Source organism: Passer montanus, unplaced genomic scaffold (genome assembly GCF_014805655.1).
Source record: "Passer montanus isolate IOZ18808 unplaced genomic scaffold, ASM1480565v1 scaffold8, whole genome shotgun sequence".
In the NCBI taxonomy this organism is placed as follows: domain Eukaryota; kingdom Metazoa; phylum Chordata; class Aves; order Passeriformes; family Passeridae; genus Passer; species Passer montanus.
In genome coordinates this window covers 8,974,898-9,002,546 of record NW_024373256.1, presented here as the reverse complement: position 1 = coordinate 9,002,546, position 27,649 = coordinate 8,974,898, and the positions used below count along the sequence as shown (strand labels likewise).

The 27,649-nt window shown below is 42.3% G+C and overlaps 2 protein-coding genes across 5 annotated transcripts; one reads left to right on the top strand and one right to left on the bottom strand.

Moving 5' to 3' along the window:
• Window positions 1-1,476: 1,476 nt before the first annotated feature.
• Window positions 1,477-7,796, top strand: NTAN1 (N-terminal asparagine amidase). 4 transcript variants are annotated; one of them, XM_039732477.1, is made up of 10 exons: window positions 1,477-1,611; window positions 2,583-2,685; window positions 2,773-2,838; window positions 3,326-3,434; window positions 4,380-4,453; window positions 5,645-5,698; window positions 6,279-6,332; window positions 6,843-6,940; window positions 7,188-7,301; window positions 7,481-7,796. In XM_039732477.1, exons 1-10 carry the CDS (start codon window positions 1,531-1,533, stop codon window positions 7,658-7,660), a joined length of 933 nt encoding a protein of 310 aa, XP_039588411.1. In that variant the 5' UTR covers window positions 1,477-1,530; the 3' UTR covers window positions 7,661-7,796. The 4 variants fall into 4 exon arrangements, with proteins under 4 accessions (XP_039588411.1, XP_039588412.1, XP_039588413.1 ...); XM_039732478.1 differs by having other exon boundaries at window positions 7,151-7,301; window positions 7,481-7,610; XM_039732479.1 differs by lacking the exons at window positions 3,326-3,434; window positions 4,380-4,453.
• Window positions 7,797-8,042: 246 nt separating this feature from the next.
• Window positions 8,043-27,389, bottom strand: PDXDC1 (pyridoxal dependent decarboxylase domain containing 1). The gene is made up of 22 exons (XM_039732309.1): window positions 27,316-27,389; window positions 26,740-26,805; window positions 25,524-25,607; window positions 24,335-24,481; window positions 23,616-23,805; window positions 22,931-22,999; window positions 22,366-22,444; window positions 21,744-21,828; window positions 20,849-20,897; window positions 20,651-20,752; window positions 20,377-20,502; window positions 19,605-19,655; window positions 18,644-18,707; window positions 17,718-17,806; window positions 16,941-17,046; window positions 15,796-15,967; window positions 15,047-15,165; window positions 14,106-14,227; window positions 12,107-12,199; window positions 11,925-12,021; window positions 10,743-10,847; window positions 8,043-9,972 (listed from the first exon to the last, which is right to left on the bottom strand). Exons 1-22 carry the CDS (start codon window positions 27,387-27,389, stop codon window positions 9,713-9,715), a joined length of 2,349 nt encoding a protein of 782 aa, XP_039588243.1. The 3' UTR covers window positions 8,043-9,712.
• Window positions 27,390-27,649: the final 260 nt, after the last annotated feature.

Here is a 27,649-nt window from a genome sequence, read left to right as displayed (position 1 = left end):
GAAAGGAGTTTTGGAGATGACACTGCAAAGTGTATAAGTGGATCTGTTCTTCATTGTATAAACTGAGAAGTTTAGGTTTTAATTGTAGTCCCCTTTATTGTCAGTCCTGAGTAATAAACAATAGATTTCCATCTGAAATAATTGCATTTTCTCCTGGCATGGAAGAACCCTCAGATCAACAGCCAGGAAAATATCCTTTGAAAGATGCCCTTCAGACACTACGTCCAAAATGAGGGTGTGTAAAACTTCCCCAGCTGTAATACAAGGTATGTGATTCAGGAGCTTTCCACATATCACAAAAAGGAAAAAAACCCCATGTGATGTGCAGACATTGAACTGTCTGTACTGAAGATTTATTTAACTGTTTCTGGAACCTTTGCTGTGTCAGCTCTGGTTTGCTCCATGTAATTGCAGGCAGGTGTGCTGGCAGGTGCTGGTGTTTTGCTAAAGAGACTTTGTAAATACCAACAGCTGTGAGGGGAATGCTCATCCCAAGGTGCAGTTTTGTCTCACATGAAAAATGCAATGTATCTTTTGAAGAAAGCATTTATTCTACTGTAGAATCATAAAATAGAATGGCCTGGGTTGAAAGGGACCATGAAGATCACCGTTCCAACCACCCTGTCACTGGCAGGGTCACCTTCTACCAGCCCAGTTTGCTCGGAGCCCAGTGCAGCCTGGCCTGGAGCACTTCCAGGGACAGTTTACTGCTGTGAGGATGGATGGAAAGGCTGAGCTGGGTCCTGGCATTTACTGTCTCTGATCTGTGGGCAGTCTGGGTGCCTGGCTGTCCACATTCCCTGCAGGGTGACTTAACTCTGCTGCTGCTATGGTTATTCCTCATAGTATCTTCCACAGACAACTGGAGGAACGAAAACCCTCGTATTTAAGGAAAAATGGTTGTCTTTGCAATTGTCTGAAAATCCATCTTGTGCTTGCTGGGGCAGAGGATGGTCGGTGGAGTGAGGCTCGGCCTCTTCTCCCAGGCACCCAGTGTAGGACAAGGGGATGTCTCAAACTGTGCCCAGGGCAGTTTATGTTGGATGTTGGGAATGATTTCTTCAGAGAGAGGGTGGAATGGGACGCTGGAAGGGGCTGTCCGGTGGGTGATGCAGTCACAGTCCCTGGAGGCAGCTAATGACAGGCTGGATGTGGTCCTCAGTGACAGTGGGGTTTGGATAGAGCTTGGATTCGCTGAGCTCAGACGTGTTTTCCAACTTCAACAATTCAGCGATTTGCAAATTTGCGGCTTCATAATGAAGCCTCAAATTTACAAATCGCTGAATATTGAGTTTGTGGTATTATTTCATACCACAACTTAAGGATGCCCCGCAGCGGCGGGGGAATCTCTGCAGGGTAACCCCGTTATAACCGTCAGGCCGAGGCCGGGCTTGTTTCTGTCAGCCCCGGGGCCGCTCCGAGCCCGGGCCGGGCCCAGCCGCGGGCGGTGCCGCTGAGGCCGGGCGTGGTGGCGCGGCCTGCGGAGGGAGCGCGGCGCCGCCTCCGGGCCCGGGCCCCGCGCCCGCCGCCATGCCGCTGCTGGTTAACGGAGCGCGGGTGGACCTGGCCCGGCCCACGGGGGACATGATCCGCGCTCACCCGCACCTGGAGGTGAGGGACGCGGGAAGGGGCCCGCCCTGCCGGAGTGCCCGGGGCAGCCGCGGTCGCGGGGGGAGCGGGGCGGGCTCGGGTCGGAGCGGCCCCGACCCCGCGCGTTCCCCGCGCTCTGACAGCCCAGAGCCGCGGGGCGATGGAGCAGAAATCAATCGGTGTCGGCGCAGGGGCTCGGCCGTGCCAGGGTTCCCCGGCGGGGCCGGGCGGGCACCTTCTGCCTGAAATGACAGAAACTGGCGATAAAAAGGCAAGGTGGGCGCTCTGAGGAAGGTGCTGACCTTGCTTCCAGGGTATAAATGTTCAAATCTTAACGGCCGAGCCAGGAATGTGAGCAGAGAGAGCTGCCTGGGGAGCTGTTTCCCATCAGAAGGTGTTTCTTTGCAGACCCTGAGATTATGTAGAAAACCAGGGCAAATTTGATAAAGCTGTGAAGTGTTTTTGAGCCCAGAATGGAAATTGACTTTGTCCCCAGCAGGTCTGTGAGGAAGCCCTGCAATAGTCATAGCCCAGGGATCCGGGTTTTCCACACACCAATCCAGATAATAAACAACGGTGTTTTGATAAATGCAAAATAAATAGTCTGAAATATGGCAGTAGAAGACTGAAGCTTCTATATTTCAAGTTTCCTGTTCTGATTAAACTTCCAAGATCAGTTCTCGTATTATGTAATCTTTTCCCAGTTCAAAGCTTTTTATTCTGCCTCTGTTTTACGGTCCATATAACAGGGAAAAGGTGTTTTGTGTCTCTCTGGAATGATGTGATTTAACTATTAACTTGGTCAGTGTCAGGGAAGCAAAAAACTTTCAAAAGTCACAATACTTTGTCATACAAAACACGCATGTTTCTCTCTGACATTAGTCCCTTTGCTTTTCAGAGGTGATGTTTCTGTGGAGTAATGGATTCACCTGACAATTCAGCCACTGTAGTATCTCTTGTCATTTGCAGTATTTGTTATCATTTGTCTTTAGGAAAAGGCAAAACTTCTGAGAAGTCAGCCAGCTCAGATCGTGGAACCCAAAGGCCTTCTCTATGTCCAGCAGAGAGAGTTTGCAGTGACTACCCCTAAAGATGGTGTGTAGGAGCATAAACATTTCTTCTTGTACTGAAGCAGTGCTTGTGAGAGCCGAGTTCTTACAGTGTTTTCCTCCTTTAAAATAGGTTCTGTTTCCATTCTTGGATCAGATGATGCCACTACCTGCCACATAGTTGTGCTCCGACACACAGGTATCTCTAGAGGACCTTCAGACCAAAGCCTGAACCCCTGAAATAAGGAATTTATGTAGCATTAGTATAACCTGAATCCCCAAAAGTCACACAAGGTGTTAACTAAAGACTCGCTCAGAGCTGGTTGTTTAGTGTGAGAGGTTCCACGCTCTCCTTGCTCCTTGAGCAGATTTTAACTTGCTCTGCTCCTGGTGGCATTGCAGCCCTGGGCTGTGTCCAGCAGCCTGGCCGAGCAGCTTCAGGGGTAGAGTTTGTGGAAAGATCCTCACTGCGTGCCTGGATTTCTGACATTAAGGATGTTGCTGGTGCTGTTAAGAGGGCGGTTGTGCTGATTTTAAAGGGCCCATGCAGAGGGTGCTGCCTCGCCCCATCACGTCCCTGCTGGAGGCTGAGGGCAGCGGGGAGCGGCGGGGCAGCTCTCCCTGCAGCTCGGGGACTGCCACGGCTGGTGGCACTGTCACCGAGTCCTGTTGTGTGCCCTCCCCAGGCAGCGGAGCCACGTGCCTGACCCACTGCGACGGCTCGGACACCGAGGCCGAGGTGTCGCTCATCATGAGCTCGGTGAAGGCCTTCTCTCACTCCTCGGGCTGCGGCAGGTCAGCTCCGCTCCCTTCTCTCCTGCTTCTCCGAGGTTACTGCAGCTCGTGTGGAGGGGAGCTGTGAGGGGATTGTGCTGGGCTCACACACGGGACCCGTGCAGGAAACACCTCTGAGCAGCAGCCGCATGCAAAGTGAAGATCACTGCTTGATGATGATTTTGGGGTATTTTTAGCTGTCGTTTAAAGCACGGTTCTGTTCTGAAGAGTGTCTCTGTAAAATGCCACCATGAGGTTTGTGTTTGCTTTTGTCCATTTAACTTTGTTCCAAATTTGCAAAGTTTTCCATATAACTGGGTTTTGGTTTAAATTCTGTTTTTCCCTTCAGAGTGTTTGCAAATTCTTTTCAGTATCTGAAAATCTATGAGGGAATTAAAATTTTAAGTCCACGTTAAAAAAAAATGGTGTGGAGGATAGGGCAGTGGGTAAAAAGCTCTGAAACAGAATTTAGCAGAAAAGCTTCTTTTTGGATGTGGAGGGTTTTTCCCCCTGTAGTTTGGTAAGAGCAAAAGCTAGTTCTTGAACTTAGACTCATGATTTGTAAGGACTTTACATAGACACTGCTTAGAGAAGAACCCTGCTGCATGGTCCAGAGTAGTTGTGAGGAGGTCATGGGAACAAAAATCTGCAAGTTTAATTAACTGAAAGATGGTTACAAAGTTCAGTTCAAACCAGAGATGCCAGAGATACCCCTGGGATAGAATTGCATGTATTTAATGCCTCTTCAGCCTTGTTCCTGTGCCACATCCTGGGTGATCCCTGAAGTTTTCAGAATGGAATTATCATAACTTGCTGTGTAATGCAAACCAGCTTAGTGCATGTGATTGTAATAAGTGAGGCTTCTCTAATGATTGCTTTGCAGTTTGGGCTGGGGATTATTTTGTAAAGCTATTAATTTTGAGTTGTCTTTTTAATTGCTGTTTCCTGTTATTCCATCTCTGTTAGGCTGGAAGTGCACCTAGTTGGAGGTTTCAATGATGATAGGCAGTTATCACAAAAACTTACTAATCAGCTTCTTAGTAAGTTCACGTTTTTTCCACTCTCATGTCCCCCCAAAAAAAAAAAATTAAAAAAAAACCTGGTTCTGGCTGGATTTGGGTGGAGTTTGTTTGTAGTCTGAGTCCCCAGTCATTTACTGGAAAGAAGTGTGGATTCACATGAAAGATCTTTTTCTCTGCCTGAGAACTTGGTGTGGAGAGGGGCTGGACTGCTGGGCTTGCCCATGGTCAGTGCCTGGGCCACAGGGTCAGACCCTGTCACTTCTCACAGTGAGCTGGGAGCAGTTCAGCTGGGCTTTGATTCCTGGCTTGATTCCTGCTCATCTTGGGATCATGGGCAAGTGTTGTCACTGTCCCAATCTGTACATGTGGATGATGTTACCATTCAGTTCATACCTTAATGTGATGAGGTAAAATTTAATTATTGTTTGGAATTGTCTTATAAAAAATGTCAGGTCTGTTTATAAACAGTATCAACACTCCATAGTCCAGAGGAGTGATGGCAGTGCTTCACTAACAATTGGAAGTGTAAAGTATCTGCTTACCTGGGAGTGCTCTGGGTTGTGCTAAGCACTTTCCCACTTCTGGAGAGGCCTCCGGAAATGGGGAGGGGGCAGGGATGGGGCAGGTGTCAGGATTGGAGGGAGGTGTTTGAGGGGGTAAACAAAAAAGGAAAACCAAAGACCCTGGGGTGCAACCTTGTGGCTATGACACCTGATGGGTGTTTTGTGTTATGTGAGAGTTCTGTGCAGAACAGAGTATTTTGGTTAACTTTAACCTTCTGATTTTCATGCATCAAGGTACAATTTAAATCAGTAATACTGTATTGCTATCAGAACTTAAAAGAGGGCTTTTTTAAAAGAGGAGTGTTTGGAATGATGAAATGCAGAACTAATTTACAGTTGATGAAAGACTGGGTTTGTTCACTATATATGTGACATTTTAGGAAAAAACATTTAAATATAGCCTGCTAAATGTATAGCAGATTAGAGCAGAGCTGATGTGATGCCAGAGCTACACCAGTGTCAGCAGGAGTAAGTGGCAGAATACTTTCTTGTAACTTGCTGTTACAAATGGCCCGTCTCTGTAATTCCTGTTAGTTTGAAGCAAATGTGCCGAACCCTGTTTGCAGTGTTGCCCTACCTGGGGCAGGGGTTTAGGGCAGTGCCCTGCCCCCACTCACTGACATTTTTGCTGTCCTTGTCATCACAGGAGCGTTCGACCTGCAGCCAGAGGATGTTCATTTAGTAACTTTCTGTGTAACAGGTAAGAAAATGTTCCTTTGGGGTTGGAAGTACCTTTCCTGAAATAAAAGGGAAGGGAACTTCTCAGACATGGCTTTTCCTCTGTCCTGTAAGAAAGAACAGCACCAGTCCTCCATACTGCTGTGTGATTTTCAGTTTTACTGCTGGTGTGTGTGTGCTGCTGTCAGAGAGCCAATGCAGGGGGCATTGGCTCCTTACCAAGTGCTGCTGCACTGCAACTGACTCATAGTCATGGCCAGATTATTTTGGCACATTTATCCCAAGGAACAGTCTCTGTACCTGTGCATACCTTACAGTTGAGAAGGGCACTCATGGACCTTTGTTCTGCTGGGCTGCTGTAAATTGTCCTTGCAGAAGCAGGGGCAGTTGGCTGGAGCTGCTCTTCTGGTAGGAGACAGCTCCAAGTCCCACATGTGTTGTTACTGATCTCTGCCTTTTCCGTATTTCATTTAGGCTTCCTTGGTTTCCTCTGTCTTATGCAACATCAGATCTCTTGCTCTTCAATTACATACAATGAAATAAATGCTGCTCAGACTAAAGTCCAAAACCCTACAAGTTTGACTTCTTTTTCTTCATTACAGAACTAAATGACAGAGAAGAACAGGATATTCACTTTCCAATAATTTATGGAATAGGTGAGTTAGTTAAATTAGAATTTTCTTTTGGTCACTGGATTGCTTTTCAGATTCCAATAGTACATGGACTGCTTTTAATGAATGAGAAAAGTCCACCCTAAAAGTTGCACACTGCTGTCAGAGGCATAGGCAGAAATGCTTTGGTGCCACAGCTGGGGAGATGCACACATGAAGAGGCCGTGTACAAATTAAGAGATTTTTTTTCCTTTAACTGCACTTAAGAGTTTATCAGCATTGAGCTACTGCACTAAATTTATGCTTAGAATTTAATCTTCTTTTTGATTACTCAGTGTTTTTTTTTTTCTAATTAGTTCACTCATCTCTGGAATATTGAAATGTTGCCAAAGGAAATGAAGTAGAAATGTACTGTCACAGGCTTGGGGTCTGAGAAATAAAAATGTGTGATGGGTTCAGCAGTTCTGCAGCACAGTTTTGTTAGGTACATGGTCATTGTAAAGAAGTGCCTCACAACAATTAATTTTTACTGTGTTTAATCTCTATTTCTACCAGCTGTGAATGTTAAAACAGCAGAGATTTTCCCTGCAACCTTCCCAGTAAAAGGGCCAGATGAGGATCTGCGTTCAGCCCACACTTTAACAGGAGCACCAGTGAGTAACAGGGATGGAGAAAATGGGGAGGGGAGGCCAGTTAGGGGCAATGAAACATCCAAAGTTTGAGGAAAGCATCCTTTGGTAGCTCTCTGGGTTTGTCACCATTTCACTGTGTTTGGTGAGTAGCTGGGGGTGTCAGTGCAGCTGGTGGGAAGCAGGGCTGGTCTGGCCAGGCCAGACTGAGGGGAACTCTCCTGTCTGGGGCAGCCCTGGCTGCCTGTGCAGCCTCCCTGTGTTCTTACAGCTGACCAACATCTACGATGCCAAGACAGAACAGCTCCGGATTGGGCCTTATTTCTGGGGGCCTTTCCCACATGTGGATTTCTGGCTGGAACAAGATGATGCACAGATTTTACAGGTACCTGAAACTAATTGGTTTGGGGTTTTTTGCCTTCTAGCTGAGTAGAGCTGAGTCAAAACTTTTCCCAGTGCACTGCTGTCCCTGGGAGGGTGGGGAATATCCTTCTAGAGGGACAGGATAATGAGAACATTGTATTCTGAATGTCAAGCAGCTCTTGCTCCCATCTTCTTTTTCAGAACCTTTCCACGTCACCCCTGGCTGAGCCCCCCCACTTTGTTTCCCACATTAGATCTACACTGACATTTCTAAAAGAACATCCATTTCCATCTCGGTCCCTGTTTCCTGACAGGAAGCCTCGAATCTACAAAAAAAATGAAGAAGGGTTGTGGGAACAGGTTTGCTCTGACAAAATCTAACCTGGAACCCACCCCCACAATTGCTTTAAGGAAATACAATCTTGCAGGAAGAGCAATTTGTTGCAAAGAGCATATTGCTGGTAACAAATACCATTGTTCCTGTGCTTTTCAAAATAAAATATTTTGATAGAAGTAACTTGCTTTTTCTGCATTACTTATGTAGAAATCAGGGTTTCTTTGAAGTAAGAATTTGGCTTTGTTTAGGTTCTGTTGCTCCAGTGCAGTGATTTGATGGGCAGGTAGAGGTGGCAATGCTAGAGACTGACAGGGTGAGTCACTGCACTGGCATGCACTTCATTAAATGATTTGGCACACACAAGGAAAGAAAGAGTTTGCTGGAATGCAGCAAAGTGTCCTTCAACAATAACTTAATTCCAGAGTAATAATTTGAAGTATCTTTATTGAAACATTCAGGTAAGTATTTAAAGAATGAAGCTCATTCCAACAAAACTACCGATTTAACATTTCCAAATATAAAAACATTAAAAATTAATCTTTGTGGGGATAGCTTTTATCCCCAACAAATTACTGTTATTAATATACTTCATTGCACTAAAGAAACCAAGGAGGAAGACTAGTCAATTTAATTGCTTTTGCACTTTAGAAAAAATTGCACTGATTTACATAAATTACCCCGAAATTTCCCAAGCAAAGTTAACCTTGTTCATGGCATCCCAGCACTGCAGGCTTCAGAAGCTGAGAGTCAAATCAGGTGCCAGTACAATTCAAAACCCTCAAATTTTGCAGATTATCAAAGTAAGTCCCACTACCACTATTGTCATTATGGTATTAAGGGAAACCTGTGGGGGGAAAAAAGGGAGGGAGGAAAAAACCCAAATGGAGCAAACTGCAGTACTTGTATCCAGTTCTAGAGGGAGGGGAGGGTTTGTATCACCATCAGGTTACTTGGGGGAAGCAAGTGTTGCCAAGGCTTTTCCACAAGAGGCTCTGAAAATTTGCAGTGAAGTGATTAAGATGATTTGGGGGAAGACAATTTTACACTTTGGATTTTGATTTAATCAAAGCTTTGCTTGTGCATTAAGTAGACCCAAACACTTTGAAGTTGTGCTGTATGTAAATAACCTAAATAATTTCTTTTGACTCTGTACAATTCCTACCATAGGTAAGTTACTGTTATTCAAAAAATAAGTGTCGAAACCATCACAAATGTATTGGTTTTCCAAGCTTTACTACAGCTATCTTTAAAAATACACAACAGAAAGAACTCCAGTTACACTGCATGAACATGTTCAGTATTTGGTGTGTAAATGCGTGCAAAGGAAAGTAACAGTGCCTTGTGCTCCTTCCCAGGGCAGGGGTAGGAAGCTGGCCAGGCATGCAGAGGCACTACTGCTTTCTAGAAGGCTGAAAATTCACTATCTCAGTCCCAGCATACCCAGGGCCATGGCTGGGGTGAAGTGGTACAAGAGCAGGAACAAGGGGTGATGGCCCAGTGCTCCTCAGTAACTCCCACCCACAGGGCACCTGGCCCTGCCCAGTGCCCACACCCCACAGCTCTGGGGCAGGCTGGGGGTAAGGTAACAGGAAAGAAGCAACACAGAACCAGGGTGACTTCAGGAGAAGTTCTGCAGGAGAGCCTAAACTGAATTTTAAATACTAAAAAGGTGAACAACTGGCAGTTGGTTTTTTTATAAAGTATAGTAACATAAGATAATTTTGTAATTATTGGGTGCAGTTGTATTTCTCATCATGTGCATGGCTGAGTGGTTAGTTGGCAATCTGGCATGCATGGACTCCTGCAGGAAGGACAACTGCCAAGTGTTTTTACAAACATTCATGGGCACTCAAATTTCACTACAGCTTTGGTGACACCAACATGGAGGGGATTAAAGCAACTGTAACGAGTGTACAATAAGACAAATCTCTGTCCCAGGGGAGGGAATGTATATTTGTGCAAAATCCCAGTTAATAAGTTACAGTAGTTGTTACTGTACTGTGTGTGGCACTGTTCACATCTTCAATGCACCGTTAGGAGCCTGCCTGCCTGGGCAGGGGCCTGCTCAGCACAGTCTCAAATCCACACTCTGGATTTTATCTTAGACTTGCTTGGTCCTCTGCCTTGGTGCAGTCTGGTGGCGATTGGTCACTGTGAATGTCCTCAGTGTCTGTCTTTGCCTGTGCCACCTCCTTCTGCTCCTCTGCTCTTTCCACCTCCAAAGGTCCTTGCTCTTGGCCGGGGGAGAGGTTTGGGGGTCTCTGATCCAGCTTGTCCAGGTCATCACAGTGGCTGATGGAACTGGTCTCACTGAACCCATCAGAGCTCCTCAGAGACCTTTTGAAAGCTTTCTGACCTGTGAAGTGTTTGAAGCATTCAGTACCCATGAAGGCAGCAAATACATACAGGGGTGTGCACAAGTTCATTTTCTAAAGGAAGTATTGGAATTTTGTAACAGCAGAGAAGTAGGTTTTGTTTGCTGCTACTTTGGACCCTGAACAGAGATCCAGACAGGTCTGCAAAGTAACAGCCCCTGTTACTGTATCCTGTGTATGCAGAGACAGAGAAAACTGAGCTGAAGGCAAGCTGCCAGCTTACAAACTGAAACCATTCCAGGTTAAACAACTGCACTGAAAGTCACAGGCTGGAAGCAGGTGAGTCAAAACTGGGTTTCCTGCCAGGCAAATCAGCATTAATTACTAATACAACTGTGCAGAGAGTGCCACAGATTTAACAGATCTTCACCTCAGAATGGCTTAGGCCACAAAATGTTTGGTAGCAACAGAAATGCAGCTGCTGAAGTACATGACCATATGTTATTATGCTTTAATTTCAAATAAAACTCCTGGCTTCTTTACCTGTTCATTTTTAAAGCTCAATAACCTCATAATATTCCACGGGAAGAGTCCAGACTTTCTGGGTGGTTGTCAGTTAACTGGACAACTTCCTGTAGTCCCAGGAAGAATATGTGGGGAGATAACAGCTTGGGGCAGTGTTCTGTGCCATGGGTACATGAAGGTTTTTAAGGTAGTAGATGAGCTCTAGCTCCAGATGTTACAAAAGATGGAAAATCATGTGGGTCTTCCTATGTCAGGGAAGTTTTAGAAATTAGACACAGAAACTTACCAGGAAGTCTTTGTTTTGCAAGGCTGGAAGTGGGAGTTGGTGGTGGGGTGCTGCCTGTTCCTTGGGCCTTTGATACATACATAGATTCTGTGGATTCTAGAGAGCCTGCAGGATAAAAAAAAGTTAGTTGACTAAAACCTCTGAAAGGGCAGTATTTGAATTCAAACTGTCCCATGGGGGTGATGCATTTCTGAGAACCCAGGGATACAAGTGCTGAGACTTCACAAGTGAATCGTTTCCCCTCACCCTCATTTCACAGCACTGCTACACTCTGTAGTCCCATTTCCTTCCTGCCCTGGGCATGTGACATCTTCCCAGCTGCCAGGGAGGGATATTCAGCCATGCAGGGTCAGCATTCCCAGGGGACTGGGCTGTTCTCTGCTCTAAGAACCTGCCACTTGGTGCATCCAGAGTCACAACGGCCCTGAGCACAGCAGGAAGTTTTCCCTGCAGGGTGCAGACACACACAGTGTGCCACTGTCCTGGGTGGGCCAGATACTCTGCTGAGCCCAGGAATATTCATTTCTGTGACTGCCACAGTACTACTACAGTGAAAATTTATCATTTCAGGAAGTATTATGTTGGTACATCAGTCTCACTGATGTAAAGACTTACAGGCAGCTCTTTCTACATTCCCAGACACAAATTACAAATCAGAGTAAAATAGAGTCTTCCACATTGCACCACTCCATTTGCTACAGTTCCCTACACAGCCCAGCTGATGCCAGGCCCCAGCTGGCTTTAACCTGTCCTCCAATTGCTGGACAGACATCCAGGCAGAGATCCTGTGCAGGGGCACAAGGGAACACAGGAGAGGAGGCACTCACATGAGGAGCAATGTGCTAAGGCCAAACTACCCCCAGCTCATGTATTTACCCCCCCAATTCCTCCAGGATAGGCAAGCAGAGGTCACAGGAATGATTCCTCTATTAATAACTGCCTGTGTCTATCATGGCTTTTTAACATGATTCAACACACAAGAACAAAATGTGAACTGTACAAGAGAATAGAAGATTTTTACTGGGTGTTACAGAAATAGTGCCAAGCATGTGCTTGTACATGCTGAGGGTGGATTATGTCCCTCATGATCAAACCAGCCCAGGAATGTGTGCTGTAGGTTCAGCACAGAACTGAACAGTCCCAGTGCCAGCAGGACACAGCTGCAGGTGCCCCGAGCCCTACCTGCTGTCAAATTGAACGTCCTTCCCTTGGGCGAGGCTTGGAAGGGAGAAAACCAGTTCAGCACAGAGCCCACCACGGGGATCTGTCGCAGCAGCCCCTGCAAAGCACAACCCAACACTGGTGAAAGAGCCCCCGGGCATGAGTTACCTCAGGGTACCACAGGGCTGCTCGTGTGGCCTCACCTCTTCCAGCAGTCGTTCTTCATTTGCTTTCTGAAGCTGAAGCTGTGCTTCCTGTATTCCTTTTCTAACAACTTCAGTCATGTTTTCCAACAGCTAATAAAACCCAGAAATAAGGATATGTATTATTTGGACTTGAAACTGTCTTTTTAGTTCAGGTTTTCAGGATGGGGACAGGGTAGTCAGATATTTTTCCAATTTAAGACAGTATGTGAGTCTCTGTTTCATTATGACTATAAATTAAAGAATGCACATGCTGACTGCAGGATTTTTTAACACATAAACCCAGAGGAAATAATGTAATTTTAAACAAGAATGGTACTTTTTTTTTTTTTCCACTTAGAAATGAGCCTATGACCCAAATTCTTTGAAAATCTGCTTAGCATATAAATGTTCCTCAGATGCATGTCTGGGAAGAATGTTTATGTTTATAGAGCACATTTTGGTTCCTAGAAAGACCCAGGACTTAAATCAGCCTCACAGTAACAAGCTATGTGTCAGCCTATAGGTTCGTTTTGTTTTCCTGCTCTCATAAAGAGCTGCCACTGCTCCCTGTGGCAGCCCAGGCCAGTGGCAGCAGTGTTTTATACTGCAAAGGGCAGGCAGCTTCCTGGGACAGCTGCAGGGACAAGGGATGGACAAACCCAAGAGGCTACATCTTTGTTTGTGTGAGACAAATGCCAATTTCCATATATTGATGTTGGTTTTAACATTGCACAAGGACAGGCACTTCCTCCAAAATGCCAAAAATTTGTATTCCTGTCAGCTAATAAAAGGACAGAGGAAGCTGCTCCTTTTCCCTGAGGGAGAGGCCAGCCAGGAACTGATCCCCATGGCAGCTCAAGACCCCTGGCAGTCCCTGGCTACAGGAGGGAGGGCAGTGGGGTGGAATTCAGAGTGCCAGGAAGAACCACTGTGTTCCTGGCCCAGTCATCTTCAGCTTTGGTCCTGCCTTTCAGTGCCTTTGCTGCATGTCTCAGGGCAGGCTGCACTGACGTGGGCTTTTTGTAAAATCCTCCTCCTTGTACCAACCCTCCTCATCTGAGCAGGGCAAGGGACATTCACAAATGGGTTCTGCTTCCCAGCTTTGGATCAAACAGTGAAGATCCACAGATTTACTGCAGCTGGTTCCAAGGGCTGCATCCTTCTGACTCTTCCACCACTCTGTTCCTCACTGGAACCTTCAGGATCCAAGGGGCCCATTCAGTTCCAACCTCTCCACTACAACAGTTACAAAACTGAAGGTGTTCTACAGACAAAAATTTCCTCATGTCACGCTCCAAGCAGCACAGGGAGTCAAGAGTGGGCATTAAGTCACTGCTAGAAAAAAATAATTGCCATAATCAACTTATTCCCAGGACCAGAAATAGCCAAAGGATTTCTGAAGTTCTATTTATTTTTGAGGTGAGAAAATTAAATACCCAACACCAGCAGAATGAAAGGACAGATGTAATACAGGTTATGCAAGAATTCTATTTTAGAGAACATTTGGAGAACTCCATTCAGGTAAATGCTTTGACAAATAGAAGTTGCATCATCAGCTTTATTACTTCAATAGGTAACTTGTAATTTCTGGGTTTAAGATACCAATTTAAAGTTTTTCACATATTTTAGAGCATAGTCTCATCTTAAAGCTGGTATATAAGACTCTCAATCCCACCACGTTTAGCAGTGCAGAGAACCACCAGCTCACAATCAACTTACACCTTCACTTTTGTTTTTTGACAGCTTAAAATCTGAATGATGAGGCTACTTCAGTACTACTGAATGAAGTTTTCATTAGAACTCCTGCACACAGGACCATGAACACAAATCCAGACATCCTCACAATATCATAATCCATAACTCTCTGTATGTAGACACAGATCATTCCTTCCACAGTAATTAAAACTCTTGTGGGCAAGCACAATTTTTACTTTCACAATGTACAAAACCATGTCCTGAAGCCAATATGAAAGGGGAGGAAAAAAGGTGCTTCAATATTTTGTGAGTTAATACATACTCTTGAATTGTCTTCAATTTCTCTGCCTGTTGCTGCAATAGTTTCAACCAGCTCTGACACATCCAGATCCTCTGTGACCATGCCAATGTAAACACAGTTCTTCTGCCCTCCGAATTCCGGACCTGGGGGCACAGGGAGAGTCAGGTCTGTGTGCTGAACACATCTGCAGTCCTGCAAGGGCTGCAGCACTCGTGCTTGTGCATCTGGAAATCCCAGTACACACCCTCCCTCCGGTACCTAAGGGCAGGATCTGTGTGGGTACAAATTATGCAGGCCAAGAAAGTTCAGCCCTGGGGGTTTTCAAAGAGAGAAAACATAACCTGAGCAAGAAAAACAGTGAATATTTTATACAGTCGAGGAGTTGTGTTATAAATACCAGTGTTGAATATGCTTTAAACTCCTTAACTTTCAGCCATTTACTGGTTCCACAACCGTAGGGCACTTAATTTTTGACAGCTGATTAGAAAAAGATCAGAATTATGAATAAGCAAATTAATACTTTCAGCTATCATGTGACACTGTGTAAATGTGTTGCTAATTATCACAAAAGTCATCTAAAGCTTTTAATGGAGCCACAGAGAGCAGTGAAGCCAACAGTGCCAGTGGGTTTGGAATGAATTCTGCTTTCCACTAGATCCAGCACCACTTGAGAGGGCTCCATCTACACACAGGAATGCTGCAGCATTTGTTCTTTCTGGCAAGGAACCCTTCTTGGTCTAGTTGCCCACACATCAGTTTTCACAAGGATTTCTGAGAACAGCTCACCTGGTGAGCACTCCTGAACTGAAACATGGGGGAGGAGAGAACAGTTACAGGTGTTGCTTCTGCAATAATCACATGGGCAGCAGCTCATTCACATCATAATGACCTACCAAATCATTCTAGCACAGCTAGGAGAATGACCACTAGCTTGAAAAGAAGTTTTTAAATAGTGCAGTTACCCAAAGAAAAGGTGAGATCGGACTCCAGCTCATTTAACTTTTTCAGAAGTTCTGTATTGATTTTTTCTAGTTCTTTTTCTTGTTTGTCATCATTCTTCTCATCACTGTGATAGTTGTACCTTCAAACCAAGCCAAGATATAGTAATTTCACTTTACAGTACATACAGAAGCACCTACACATTTAGTACATTCCTGTATTTTACAAACAAAAACCTCAGAACATTACAGCTCCTACCAGCAAGTTTAGTGGCATTTGTCATCAGGGACTGGGGAATGGGCTGAGCTTGCTGCTGCAAACTCAGCACCATAGATCTCTGGCTGCTATATTGATTATACCTGAACTGTTTTGACTATACAGAATCCTTCCCAGAGGGCTGCATCAAATGATCAGAACCTGGAGGGTTTTTTAAGTCTATTCAGCATATCAGTGAGTGCCATTATAGATAAAAATACAAGTTATGCTTGGCTAAAGACAGTGGAATGCACTTGCTCATTACATATCCCCCACACACACTGCTTCCAGTGTTACAACCAGTGCCCAAAGCAGCTCTTCAGCTTTTCTTTAAGAATTAATCAAAGAAAATTACTTCATAAAGGCAATTTCCTAAAAAGCACTCAAAAGCTTCAACTGGGTGCAAAGCCAGATAACAATCAGCAAACAAAACATCCAAATGACCACTGAAGAGATCACGTGCTCCTGTCTGCTCAAGCACAGTGTTTGCAAATACAGCATGAAGAAAATTATTTACCTCACAACACCTAACCCTGGCCAGCCAAGATCTTCAATATACAACAGGCTGACTGTTCTTCTCACTTCTTGCTCAAACTCCTCTCTCAGCTGCAGTGTGCTTGTCAACACCGGAATCTTCATTTTTAAGCAGTCTACCAAGTGATCAATGTCTTGTATTTCAGTTCCTAAAACTGCAGAGCAGAAGTGTTAGTGTGTGGTGTGATGGATGTGACACAGATGTCTGAATTAAGGATTTGTAAAGGAGCTGCTCTGCAAGTTAATCACAAATATAATTTACAGATAGTATTGAATACCTTGGTCTATGTAAGTGGGTTTTTGGTTCAGTTATCTATGCACTGATACATCAAAATGAAAGGAAGTAAAGATTTCATAAAAACTAATAAAAAGGATTTTCTCACATTACAAACTAAAAAGGATATGTTACAATACCTTTTTGCATTACAGTAGCTAGTATTAAAAAAACCCCACAAACATCCTCTTCCCATAGCCCAGCTGGACATGAATTAGCTTCCATGCTGGTTTAAGACAAAACATCTCAGCATCACCAAGTAATTTCTCTAAAATCTGCTATTATGTGTACACCAGGACCTTTTCTCATGAGTGTCAGCTGTTCTACAGCCTAAGCCCCCCATCCCACACAAGCCAACAGGAGATACTGTGCAACTGTGCACCCCCTGAGCCCTGCACACTGCTCTGTGCTTCTGCTTTCCAAACCAGATTTTTTTATATCCCCTCTCCATCAGTAGTTATAGAAAACCCTGGAGGTTTAGTAAATAATTATTCCAGCTAAGTAGCAGTGTTTTGAACACAAGCACCATTGCAGTGTTGAAACACCTGTGTAGAAAGTTCAGGCACCTGGTGTTAAGCAGCTGAAAGAAGGAACTTAACTGCTTCTCCTAATGAGTTTAAAAAGTAACCAGGAAGGCTTTCTCTGCAGAGATAGTGAGGCAATGTGACCCACAACACTGGGCTCCCATTAATGCACCCAGTGCTGAGGTGCAGCAAAATGATAAAGCTGAGGTGGTTTTGGTTTGCTTATAAGAAAATCCTCCCCACAGGAGAATATCCTGAGGAGCTCCTTGAGCACATCTGCTTTTACCCCTGGAGACTGCTGTACAAGGGGCTGCCTGGAGTGAACGTTACCTGCAGAAGTCATGAGTGGGCTGAAGCGCACACACGTGCCTTCATCCTCCAGTTCCACCACGTCGACTCCGCTGGCAGGAACCAGCTGTGCCAGCTGCTCTCCCAGCTGCAGGGAGAGGGCACAGTTAGGGAACTGGGCAGGGCATGGCTCCTGCAGGCCCTGCCTCAGGCTCTGCCTCAGCCCAGGGAACAACACGGACACAGTTTTCCCTCAAATTCAGTTCTTGCACCAAAATAGTTCACCCTGTGGGTGAGATGACCGAGTTCAACAGATCCTTAAAATCATGGAAATTTGGGATAAGCTGTAAGAGTTACAAGTCAGAATTTTCTGAAAAATTGTCACTGCCATTAGGTGTGCCATGATTACTGCACAAGGGATCCAAACCAGCCACGTGCTGAGCTCTGCTAGCACAGCTTCTAGAATTAACTCAAGAGCTGGAAAAGGCAGCTGTCTGTTCAAGAATCCACAGACATTGACAACAGAGCATTTGGCTGATTTAAAAGAATTCTGAAGTTTACACATATTTCCACAAGATCAAAGGAACAACCAAAAGCTTAAGATTCAGGAATGATTTCACTACTAATTATGTGTGAAATGATCAGAAATGTGAAAGCAACTTTGCTTCAGAGCAAATTAATCTTTTAAACAGCCACAAGTTTTGCAAAAGAAATCGGATCAAGAACATCTTTCAAAGTATTCTAGCAAAGGGTTTATAGCTCCCTGAACTACTCCACTGTCACTCCCCTTCCCTAAAGAAAAAAAGCATCCATTCTTACCCACTGATTGAAGGTGTCATAAATGTGCCCTTCATTGCTTATCATGGGGTGCTGAATGGTTGAGGCCTGTGCAGCATGTGAGGTCTGATCTGAATCCAAAGACACAAGAATCACAGAAGTGGACTTGTATTTACTTAATTAAATAAAAGGCAACCTAAAATTTAGATAAAAGACAATTACATTTCCTAGCTGATGTAATACATCTACACCATGTACTGGGCCTGGAGCAGATGAACATGGATATTTTTGTGAATATATGTTGAACACAATAAATGCTGGAAGTAAAACAGGGTTGAATGTAATAGTTAAAAAAAACCAAAACAACCAACCAAACCAGTAAAATACTTCTGAGTTTTGAGGTTAAAATGCCCCAATGGAAATACAACCAGTGTTTTCACAAAGCATGTCACAGGAGGATGCAAATATTTAACACCCGTGACAGCATTTCCAGAGCTGCTCCCAATGTGTTCTGCTGCTTTAAAAATTGCAACAGGAACTGTAATCAGTAAACCACAGCAATGTAGTGCTTGCCACAAGCTATGAAATGTTTGAAAGGAACAGAAAACCTGAACAAACCAAAATCTCTTGCCACCAGTACACTCATACTCAGCCTGCAGCTCGTAAGAGACTTCCATCATCTGCTCCCAAGATCAAAATCATATGCAAATCTTCTCACTCAAGAAGGCAGAAAATTACTTGTTATGAAAATTTAAAACACTGCAGTCTGTCTAAAAAAAGAAGGTATCACGTGTATGATTTGTCACAGATTGTGACCAGCATTCGCAACCTTTTTAAAAGCACGTTACATGAGAGAGCTGCACGACATCACATTTACCTCACATTCATTTGGTGAATTAGTAGTTTAAAGTACTCTATAGAGAGGGGTGGTTTTTTGGTTGTTGTTTGGTTTTAAATAAATCACATACCTCTATTTGAATATTCCTGGAAAAACTTGAAAACCACCACTGGTGAACTCAGTTCATCTTCAACCTTAAAAGAAAAAAAGTATTTTCCCCTGCTTTTTTAAAGATTTAACACCATGTACAATTCCTTACACGGCTGAGCAAAGCTTGAGCTCTCTTGAAAATCACCCCAGAATCACTGGGAAACATCAAAAAAGTTCCAGCAGGAAAAGTAAGACTGTAATTGCTCCTGCTTTGGAGAGATGGACTGTGCTACTTCTGGGGACAGTCTGAGGCTACACTTCATAATCCTAAAAGTTCCAAGATCATTTGAGTAGGAGGGTAAGTGATACAGTAACTTGAACTCCCAAGGCCATTAATACTCTACAGCTTACTCAATAAGCTAACTAAATTTTCTGTACATCAAATATCAACTAAAATTCTGGGGTGAAGGTCAGAGTAAAATAACCAAACCCTGCTGGACAGGACATCTCACAGAAACTGAATTTGGAATGAATCCATTAGCTGTGATTTCTAAACCTATTTCTGGTGTAGAAACCTCAGCTGGGATAATTTTTGTGTACAATATCACAGGGTTCACAGTATGATCTCAACGGCAGGGTAATATGCAGCCAGAGTATATTAGAGACACTTAGGGAAACTGGTTTCATAAATGTGTTACTGAGCAAACCCATGTTCTACATGGAATTAAATCAAGCTTTGAACACAACTTCCGGATGCTCTTCTGCACTCCCATGGGTGCACCAGTACAGAGCAATGGAACAAACACAGTCCAGAGGTCACACACAACCAAGCCATGAGATTTCAGTGAACACCAGAACTTAATTAGAAGGATCCCAAGTGTCTTCAAAACAATGGTTATGATTAACATAATATTTTTAAATAATTTATTCTAGTCAAAGTTATTCTTATTATAACAGGCAGAAACTAAGATATACAACCAAAATATTAAAAACAACTGTACCGAGGTTTTAATGAAATCCAGGTTTTTCAAGTTTTCCAGCAGCCTTTGACTCTAGAAGACCACAGCAGGAGAACAAATGGAGGAGAGAAATACAGTTTTAGAAGTTAAAAGTTATTCTGAAAAACATTAAACAGTTGCAATTTTTGAGCAAACCCCTGCAACATGTCAGACTCATCCAGTTTTCACTTGTCAAGTTGGAATGTAACAGAGAAGTATTTTCTGGGTTTAGTAGAACACTGACAACAAAGTGTGACCTTTAAGAAATAATATTTTGCATATAAGCACTGCATTTTGTAACTAACACATTATATTGGACCTTAATTTTTACTAAAGTAAGGACTCCAAACATAGTGCACTTGTACCTCAAAAATGTTTTGAAGTCCTTTTTACTAAAATTTTTACCGGTATTTTAAATTTTTACCAGTATTTAAATCAACACAACGCTGAGTAGGAAAATAAAGTCTCTCTGAAGAGCTTTCAAGCAAAAATAGCTAAAAGAAGTGAAAAAAAAGGAAATTATTTTGTTACTTCACTGTCTAGGAAGAACAAAGACTTTTTTTTCTCATTTATAATAATATACATACAATCTAACAGTAAAAGCACAAACCCTGCCTCAAACATTTTCCTGTGCTTTCATCGTGGCTGTAACAAGTGACCCAATGTTAAAACTATCAACAACTGCAGTATTTTAGTTGAGTCTTCAACAACACATCCCAATAAGCAGAAGGATCTGTCAAAAGCTGTCATAAATCCCTGCTGAGCTGTTGCTCACCAGTTGTGAGGCATGTTTTATCCTCTCCACAATGCCATCATGGCCCAGGTACTGCAAGGAGAGCCACAGGGGCAGGGCACGGAGCTTCTCCACGGGCTGGCTCGACGTCAGCCCCGCTGCCAAGGACTGAGAGGGAAACAAACACACCACTGTTAACCTCTCCTCAATGCTTTGGAAATTATAATGTAGATGCTTATGAAGAACATGGCAGCACACTGTGAGCAGAACCAGAACCCCAGGATCTGGAGGGTGGTGAGTGGGGATGTGAACATACCAAGGATGGATCCTCGTGTCTGTAGAGGGTCACTGCAGGCACTGCAGGGAGCCCCAGCCAGGAACCCAGAGTCAGAGTCATGCTGTCACATTTTGTAGCAGCCTGAAGTTCATGACAATAAGCACAATATAAGCCATATATATTTTGATTAATCTTACACAAGCACATTTTAAAGTTTCTAGATATAGAGAAACATACCAGTACAGAAGAGGAAACATAACCCAAAGCCAAAGTTGCCAGATTCACACTGGAAAAAAAAAAGTGGGTTTAGCATATATTAAATATGTATTAAGAGACAGCATTTTAATCTGCAGTTTAAAAATTTCATATTGACATGTGAAGGGAGGTAATTTTTGTTCATATTTTTTTCATTAACAATGCAGGAGATGTTGCTACTTGGTATTCCGAGATTGAAAACTCAAAAGTAAAAACCTACTTTGTTCTAAAAATTTTCAATCCAACATTTTGTGAAATCATCACCCAAGGTCGTATCCATAATTTAGCATCAATCTGGTATCAGAAATAAATAGCATGCAAATACAGCTATTCTACAAAATACCAGGAGAAACTGTCCTTATTTCAGCTTCAAAAAATATAATCTTAGAGCAGTGGAGTCTTCACTGACATTGTCCAAGTTCTTGGAATTTATTTTTCTATTGGTTTAATCCCCCTCCCAGTTCTGTTACACACTGCTCTTGCTGAAGCCTTCTGACAATCTTCACTGAAGTGCCATTTCATTCTCAATAACCACTGTATAACACCCTCTCTGATTTAGAAGGTCTTTTCAGGCCTCCCTGGCCTAGAAGGTCTTTTTGTTAACATTTCAAACTCTTCAAAGCAAGGGCAGATAAGATTACCATCTGAATAAAAGTGATCACTAATCTGTGCTGAAATTACCTCTCCAATTAATTCTTCCTGTGTAAGCAAATCAATTTCTATCTCATAATACCAGAATTATAACCATATAAAATGCTTACTATGACCAACTAAAGTTGGTCCTATGGCTCTCTGTGAGCTGTTAAATTAGATGGTGTCTATTAGTCAGACTTTTTAATGAACACAGTTCTAGAGCAGGAGGTCTCCAGTTCCATACCCTTCCACATGGAGCCACATCTTGTGCTGCTCACAGAGCTCCTTCAGCCGGCCCAGCTTGTCCGTGTGCCCAGCGCCCGGAGTCCCTGGATGAACAGGGAAAAACAGTGACAGAGGATCAGCCTGCACTGGGGCTCTCCCAAATCAGCCTCTTGAACTGATCTCAGATCAATTTCCAGGTCCCAGGCAAGTAACAGTCACCTCCCCCCATTCATACTTAAAGCAAATTTTGTACATGTGTTTAATTAACGAGAAGAAAAAATATTTTTCAAGCTAAAGTTGATGGCACATCCATCTAAAAATTCTGAAGTGTTAATGTAAAACTTATTTTTAACAAAAGATCTGCACTCAATAAAGTAAGTTACAGTCATATTAATACATCAACTGACATATGCAGAACTGTAACAGCACAATCCAGATTTGAATTAGTTAAATAAAATCCCCTTTGGACAAATAATGATTGTGTGGTCATTAAGATATTTCCTGATACTTCTTGATATGCAACCACTGAGCTGTTTAGGAAAATTTTTTGGTTTTTATTTTATATGTTCTTTGGTTTTTTATTGTGTATGTATTCATGAAGTAGCATGAGGTTTTTGTGATTATTTGTCCACAGCACTTACCAGCATTGGCCACAAGCAACAAAGGCAGTTTTCCAAACTCAACATCATCTTTAATCAGTCTGTCCAACAAAGCAACATCCTGGTATCGTAAGAAAATGTTTGTCAGACACTGAATTGTTTATGCTGAACTGGGAAAATGCATTAAGATTGCAAATGAACAGCATTCTGAAATTCTGAAAGGAAACATTCTCAATGTCTTTGGTTTTGGCTTGCATTTTCTTCCTTTCAAAGGCAAAATAATAGGAATAAAGCATTTGTGAAAAATAAAACACAAATACACCATGTAGCTTGTGAAAGTACTCCAACTCCTCCTATTCTAGAAATCTTGCACTAAAAAGCACTTCACTTAAAAGCCATTAAAATATTTTGCAAATGACAAGAGCAAGATGCAAACTGCTTTTAGAAAATTTCCATTTATGATTTGGAGGGCTTTAACACAAAAGACTTAGAAGTTGAAAAAGTAAATGTATTAACAGCTTTTCCTAAGAGCATACTTGATATTCATTTAATGAGGCTTAAAAACCAACCAAAGCACAGAAAGAGCTCTTAGGGAAGACAAACTTACCATTTGGTGCTGAGATCCAAACATAGTGTTACAAGGCACACGGCACACGCAGGAAAGGGGCAACCCTAACTGCAACAGAAATGATGGAATTTCCACTGAGAAATACTCTTTTCACATGTTCACAAACACAGAGTGACACAAAAATCAGTGTAACAATAGAAACCTTAATATTATATTATAAAGTAAGTTTTCTGAGAAATACTCTTTTCACATGTTCACAAATACAGAGTGACACAAAAATCAGTGTGACAATAGAAAAGTAAGTTTTGTGCTAAAACTTATAATCAAATTAATAAGGAAAAAGCACAGGACAAATTATGTATATTTGGCCTCAGGTCTGTCTCACATGACCAACAGCTTATGTAAATCACAATGCAACCTAGAAACAATCACTCATTTTTTACAAAGTTAGCATGCAGGATCCTTTCACTGGAAATATTCAGAAAATTTCTCTTCCTCCCACTGTATCACTGCTGCAAAACACAGGCTGTAAATAAAAACTCAAATGGTTTTATTTTAAATGTATGGTCCACTACAGCTGAGGTTATGCCCAATATGGACTCCGTTTCCTTTGCTGTTATTTCCACCACGAGGAAAAATAAGTTGCCAAAATCCCCAAAGCTATGCAGGCAATGTGAAGCCAGGTAGGTTCTAGCTGCAGTAAAACCCCCCTGGCTGACTTTACCTGATTGCAGAGAGCTTGGCCCAGGCCTGTTCTGGCTGCAGAACTGATGTAAATGACAGGCTGCTTAGTGTAGAGCACGTTGAAGCCCTCGAGCGTATAATCTTCATAGCGCGTGTGAATTACAAGTCGACAGATTTTTAGGAGACCTTCACGATCATCTTCATGGTAATAGGCTGATCCATTTTCATACCTGCAAGAAAAGGGAAGTAAATATGAGCAACAAGACCAACACTCAGTCTAAGGACTAAAATAACACTGACCAACAAAAAAGCCTGCCACAGGACGGAGAAGATAATAAAAAACCTTCTCTTTTCCCAGGTTAAAGTAAATGAAAAGAAAACTTTTACAATACAGGCTGAGATTAACAATGAGAGAAGCCTAGTATATATTTTCATTTAGACTCAGAGAAGAAAGAAACATCTGTGTTCCTTTAAGATTGCCTTTAGAGAGTTCAAAACCTTGCTTACTAAAAGCAGAGTGTGGGAAGAAACACACAAAAGGCTTCATTCTTGTTTTAATATAGATTTAAATTCTGTACTGCTAATTTTAAAGATAATGCAATCTGATATTCTTTAGGCTAGGTTAAGGTTGTGTTCAGACCTTCCAAGGATTTCTAAGATTGCAACACGGTGGTGTCTTCAGTTGACATCCTCAATCAATCACATCCATTTTTAAACATTATCACTACCTTGTCACAGCAGTTATTCCCAGGGACTCACCTGAAAAGCCTGCAGAGCCACAGAGTAGTGTCAGAAAGGATCCTTGTTGTCAGTTTTCTCAGTCTTTCCCTGTCCAGCACAGATATATAAGCAGCCAAACTATGTCCCAGTAGAGCCATGTGACCCTGTTCACCGACGTTCTGAAGTCTGCAAGACAGGACAGAGGAACTGCCAGTCCAACCAAGTCATGGGCATTACAGCAAGATGGGCTTCATGGATTTTTAATGCAGACTGGCAGAATTGGTTGACTTGTAATTTAAATATTTAGCAGAGAGAAGTGCAGTAGATCACAGTCACCCTCCTGCATGACACACTGAGCTGCCAGTGCACACAGAGCACCTCACTTGGCCCAGCTGCTCCCAGGAACAGCTCCTGCTTTTCAGCCAGCCAACATGAGCTGAACTAAGCACCTTATCTGCACTGGGACCTGAAAGTGCATTAATACCCTTCTCTCCCACGCACAGAAAACTCAGGACACTTACATTACTATTTTTGGAGGCACAGCTTTTCTTTATTAGGTTTTTTTTGTTTGTTTGGTGGTTTGTGTTTTTTTAATCTTGAACATATTTTTTGAGTGTTAGTTTTCAATAATCCTCTGCAGATCAGTTAGTACCATTCCCATTTTACTAAAAAATGGAAACAAATTTTATTTCATTTTAAAATCTTCAGAGCGTTGAACATATTTTTTGAGTGTTAGTTTTCAATAATCCTCTGCAGATCAGTTAGTACCATTTCCGTTTTACTAAAGAATGGAAACAAATTTTATTTCCTTTTATTTTAAAATCTTCAGAGATACACAATCAAAATCTATTGGTATTCAAAGCTTTAAGACTTAAAACAACTTTGAGGAAGTGGAAAAATGAGCTGTCACATGAGAAACATTTCTCTTGTATAACTCAATTTAGCAATTAGTAATAGAAGCTTTGTAATTTTAAGAAAGCCAAGCCTCATGCATTATTCTGCTTCTCTATGCAGTGTAAGGTGCCTTTTAAAAGTTACTTGGTTGTACAGTATTTTACACTTTAAAATACATAATATATATACTTATGCATATACGTATATATACTAAAAATATAGAGAAATTATATATACTGAAACACATATAGAACTTAAGCGGATAAGTTCCATAGTGCTCAGAATATTAAAAACTCAGGTGTCTTCCACATCCAGTAGCTGATATTGGCCTCACCTGTAGGACTGTGAAGTTTCCTCATCCTCCTCTCCATGCATTAGGTTCTGAACTAACTGGAGTATGCTCACCATATCCTGGCCACTGGGAGGGGAAACAAAACCACGTTTAAGAGACACAGACAGGTAAATAGCAGCACCTAAAGAGGCCATCTGGGACACTCTACTTTCACTGAATGCTGAGTACAGCAACAGAAATGGTTCCTTGGTCTCAGAAAAACTGATCACAAAGATGAGGATGCTGAATCAACTCCTACTTGCTTATAGCAGGAGACTCAGAAAACCAAATCTATTGATACCTGAAAATTTGGTCTGAAAAGCCTGACTTGCCAACACTGAATTCTTTTTGCTACACAGCTAACCCAGGCAGTAGCTAAGGATTCACATTTCACTTCACATGAACCAGCCTCAACTCATCTCTTAAACAATTCCCTACAAATCTCAGTTTCTGGCAGACACAAGCAATGTTAGACTTCTCACATGACATGGTAAAACTGGAAAAGATCCACCTCAACTTTTCTAACTCCAACTAAAATTAACAGTAGTGTAACAACCTACAGTGATAGATGAAATGGCTTTTTATTCATAGAAGAGATAACTCAGTGTCTCCACTCAAAATCAGGGTTAGTTTCTGCACAGCAGAGACTTAAATATCTTTTGCAATATTTTCTGAAGTGCTAGCCTGAGCTCCTGCAGGATCATCTCCCACAGAGGACACAACCAATTTAAATCTTCATTTTCAGGTACAATGGTCTTACCTGCCTTATGGACAAGAGCTCTGTTTAATTTCTAAAGACAGCTGTGCAGAAAAGGTGGAAGGTTCCTGGGGTTTGGTAGGGTTTTTTTTGTTGTTGTTTTGGGGTTTTTGTTTTGTTTTGTTGGGGTTTTTTTTACTGTTTTTTACCTTATCAGAAGTTTTTGTTTACTTTGAGTAAATAATCATAGCTGTAGGCACCACTACTTCACCAGATTCCAAGAGTTCAAAATTTCAGTCACCGTGGACAAGTAATGTTTTTTTCTCTTTTCTACATGAGAATGAAAACAGTTGGTAGGATTATAGTACTACTTTTTTCCTCCCCTGGGAATACAGGAAAATGTTTTTTATGATGCCTGAAAATGTTAACTTTTCCATTAATGCAAGTTGCTTGGAAGACAAACATACTATGTGTAGTTTAAGATTTTGAAAAGAGCACTATGTAAAAATTGCTGCTGCCTACCTGCCTTGGAGCGGTCCAGGAATATCCTTCCGTGCATATTTCTTTTCATTTTCCTCCTCCACTTTCCTAAGTCAGAGACACAGAATAAACTCTGTATTTAGCTTGTGTTTGATAACATCAAATATGTCATTGACTTTGACTTGCAGAAATGCATACTGACATGTATCTATTTCACTAACAATAGTTCAGAAATAAACCAGATGAGATCGACACAAAAGTTTCATTCAGACTGAATTAGAGTCCCCAGGTTGTTGGGGTTTTCAGTTCTTTAACAGAAAGCTTAGAGAAGAATCTCATATATACAGGAACCAAAAATTGCTGGCACTGCAATAATTAAAAAAAAATCCTAACTTTGAGAAACAGACTTCTTTTGGGTATTAGGGAACATGCATAAATATGTACACATTTACTCTAAAAATCCCAGCATTTGAGAAACAAAGATTATTTGTATAGGTGTAAACTTCAGAATGACAATGTGACCTTAAACCACAGGAAAATGAGGGGTTTCTCTGCTTAGTGCCAGTGACACAAATAACCCTCCCCTTAGCACAAACAGCTATTGTTTTTTGCACACACCTCTGATTGTCTTCCAGCATCTTCATTGCTTCGTTCAGATTCTTCCCCATTTCTGCTAGAGTAGGGTCCACCATCTTTTAGGGAAAAGATAGCAACTTTCAAGAAAATATAAAAACCTTGTCTTACTACTGTCTACAATCTAATAAATCCTAAAAGGGGTTAAAACCTCAACATTTGGATCTAGAAAGACAAGAAAGTATCCTTTGAGACTGTCCTAGATGAGAAATAAAATGGCATTCCCTGACATTTCCCCAGCAGACTTCTACAATGGTAGTTTTCAAAACTGATGAGAAAACATCCAGTCCAAATACCCTTGTAAATCTATTTTTTTCTA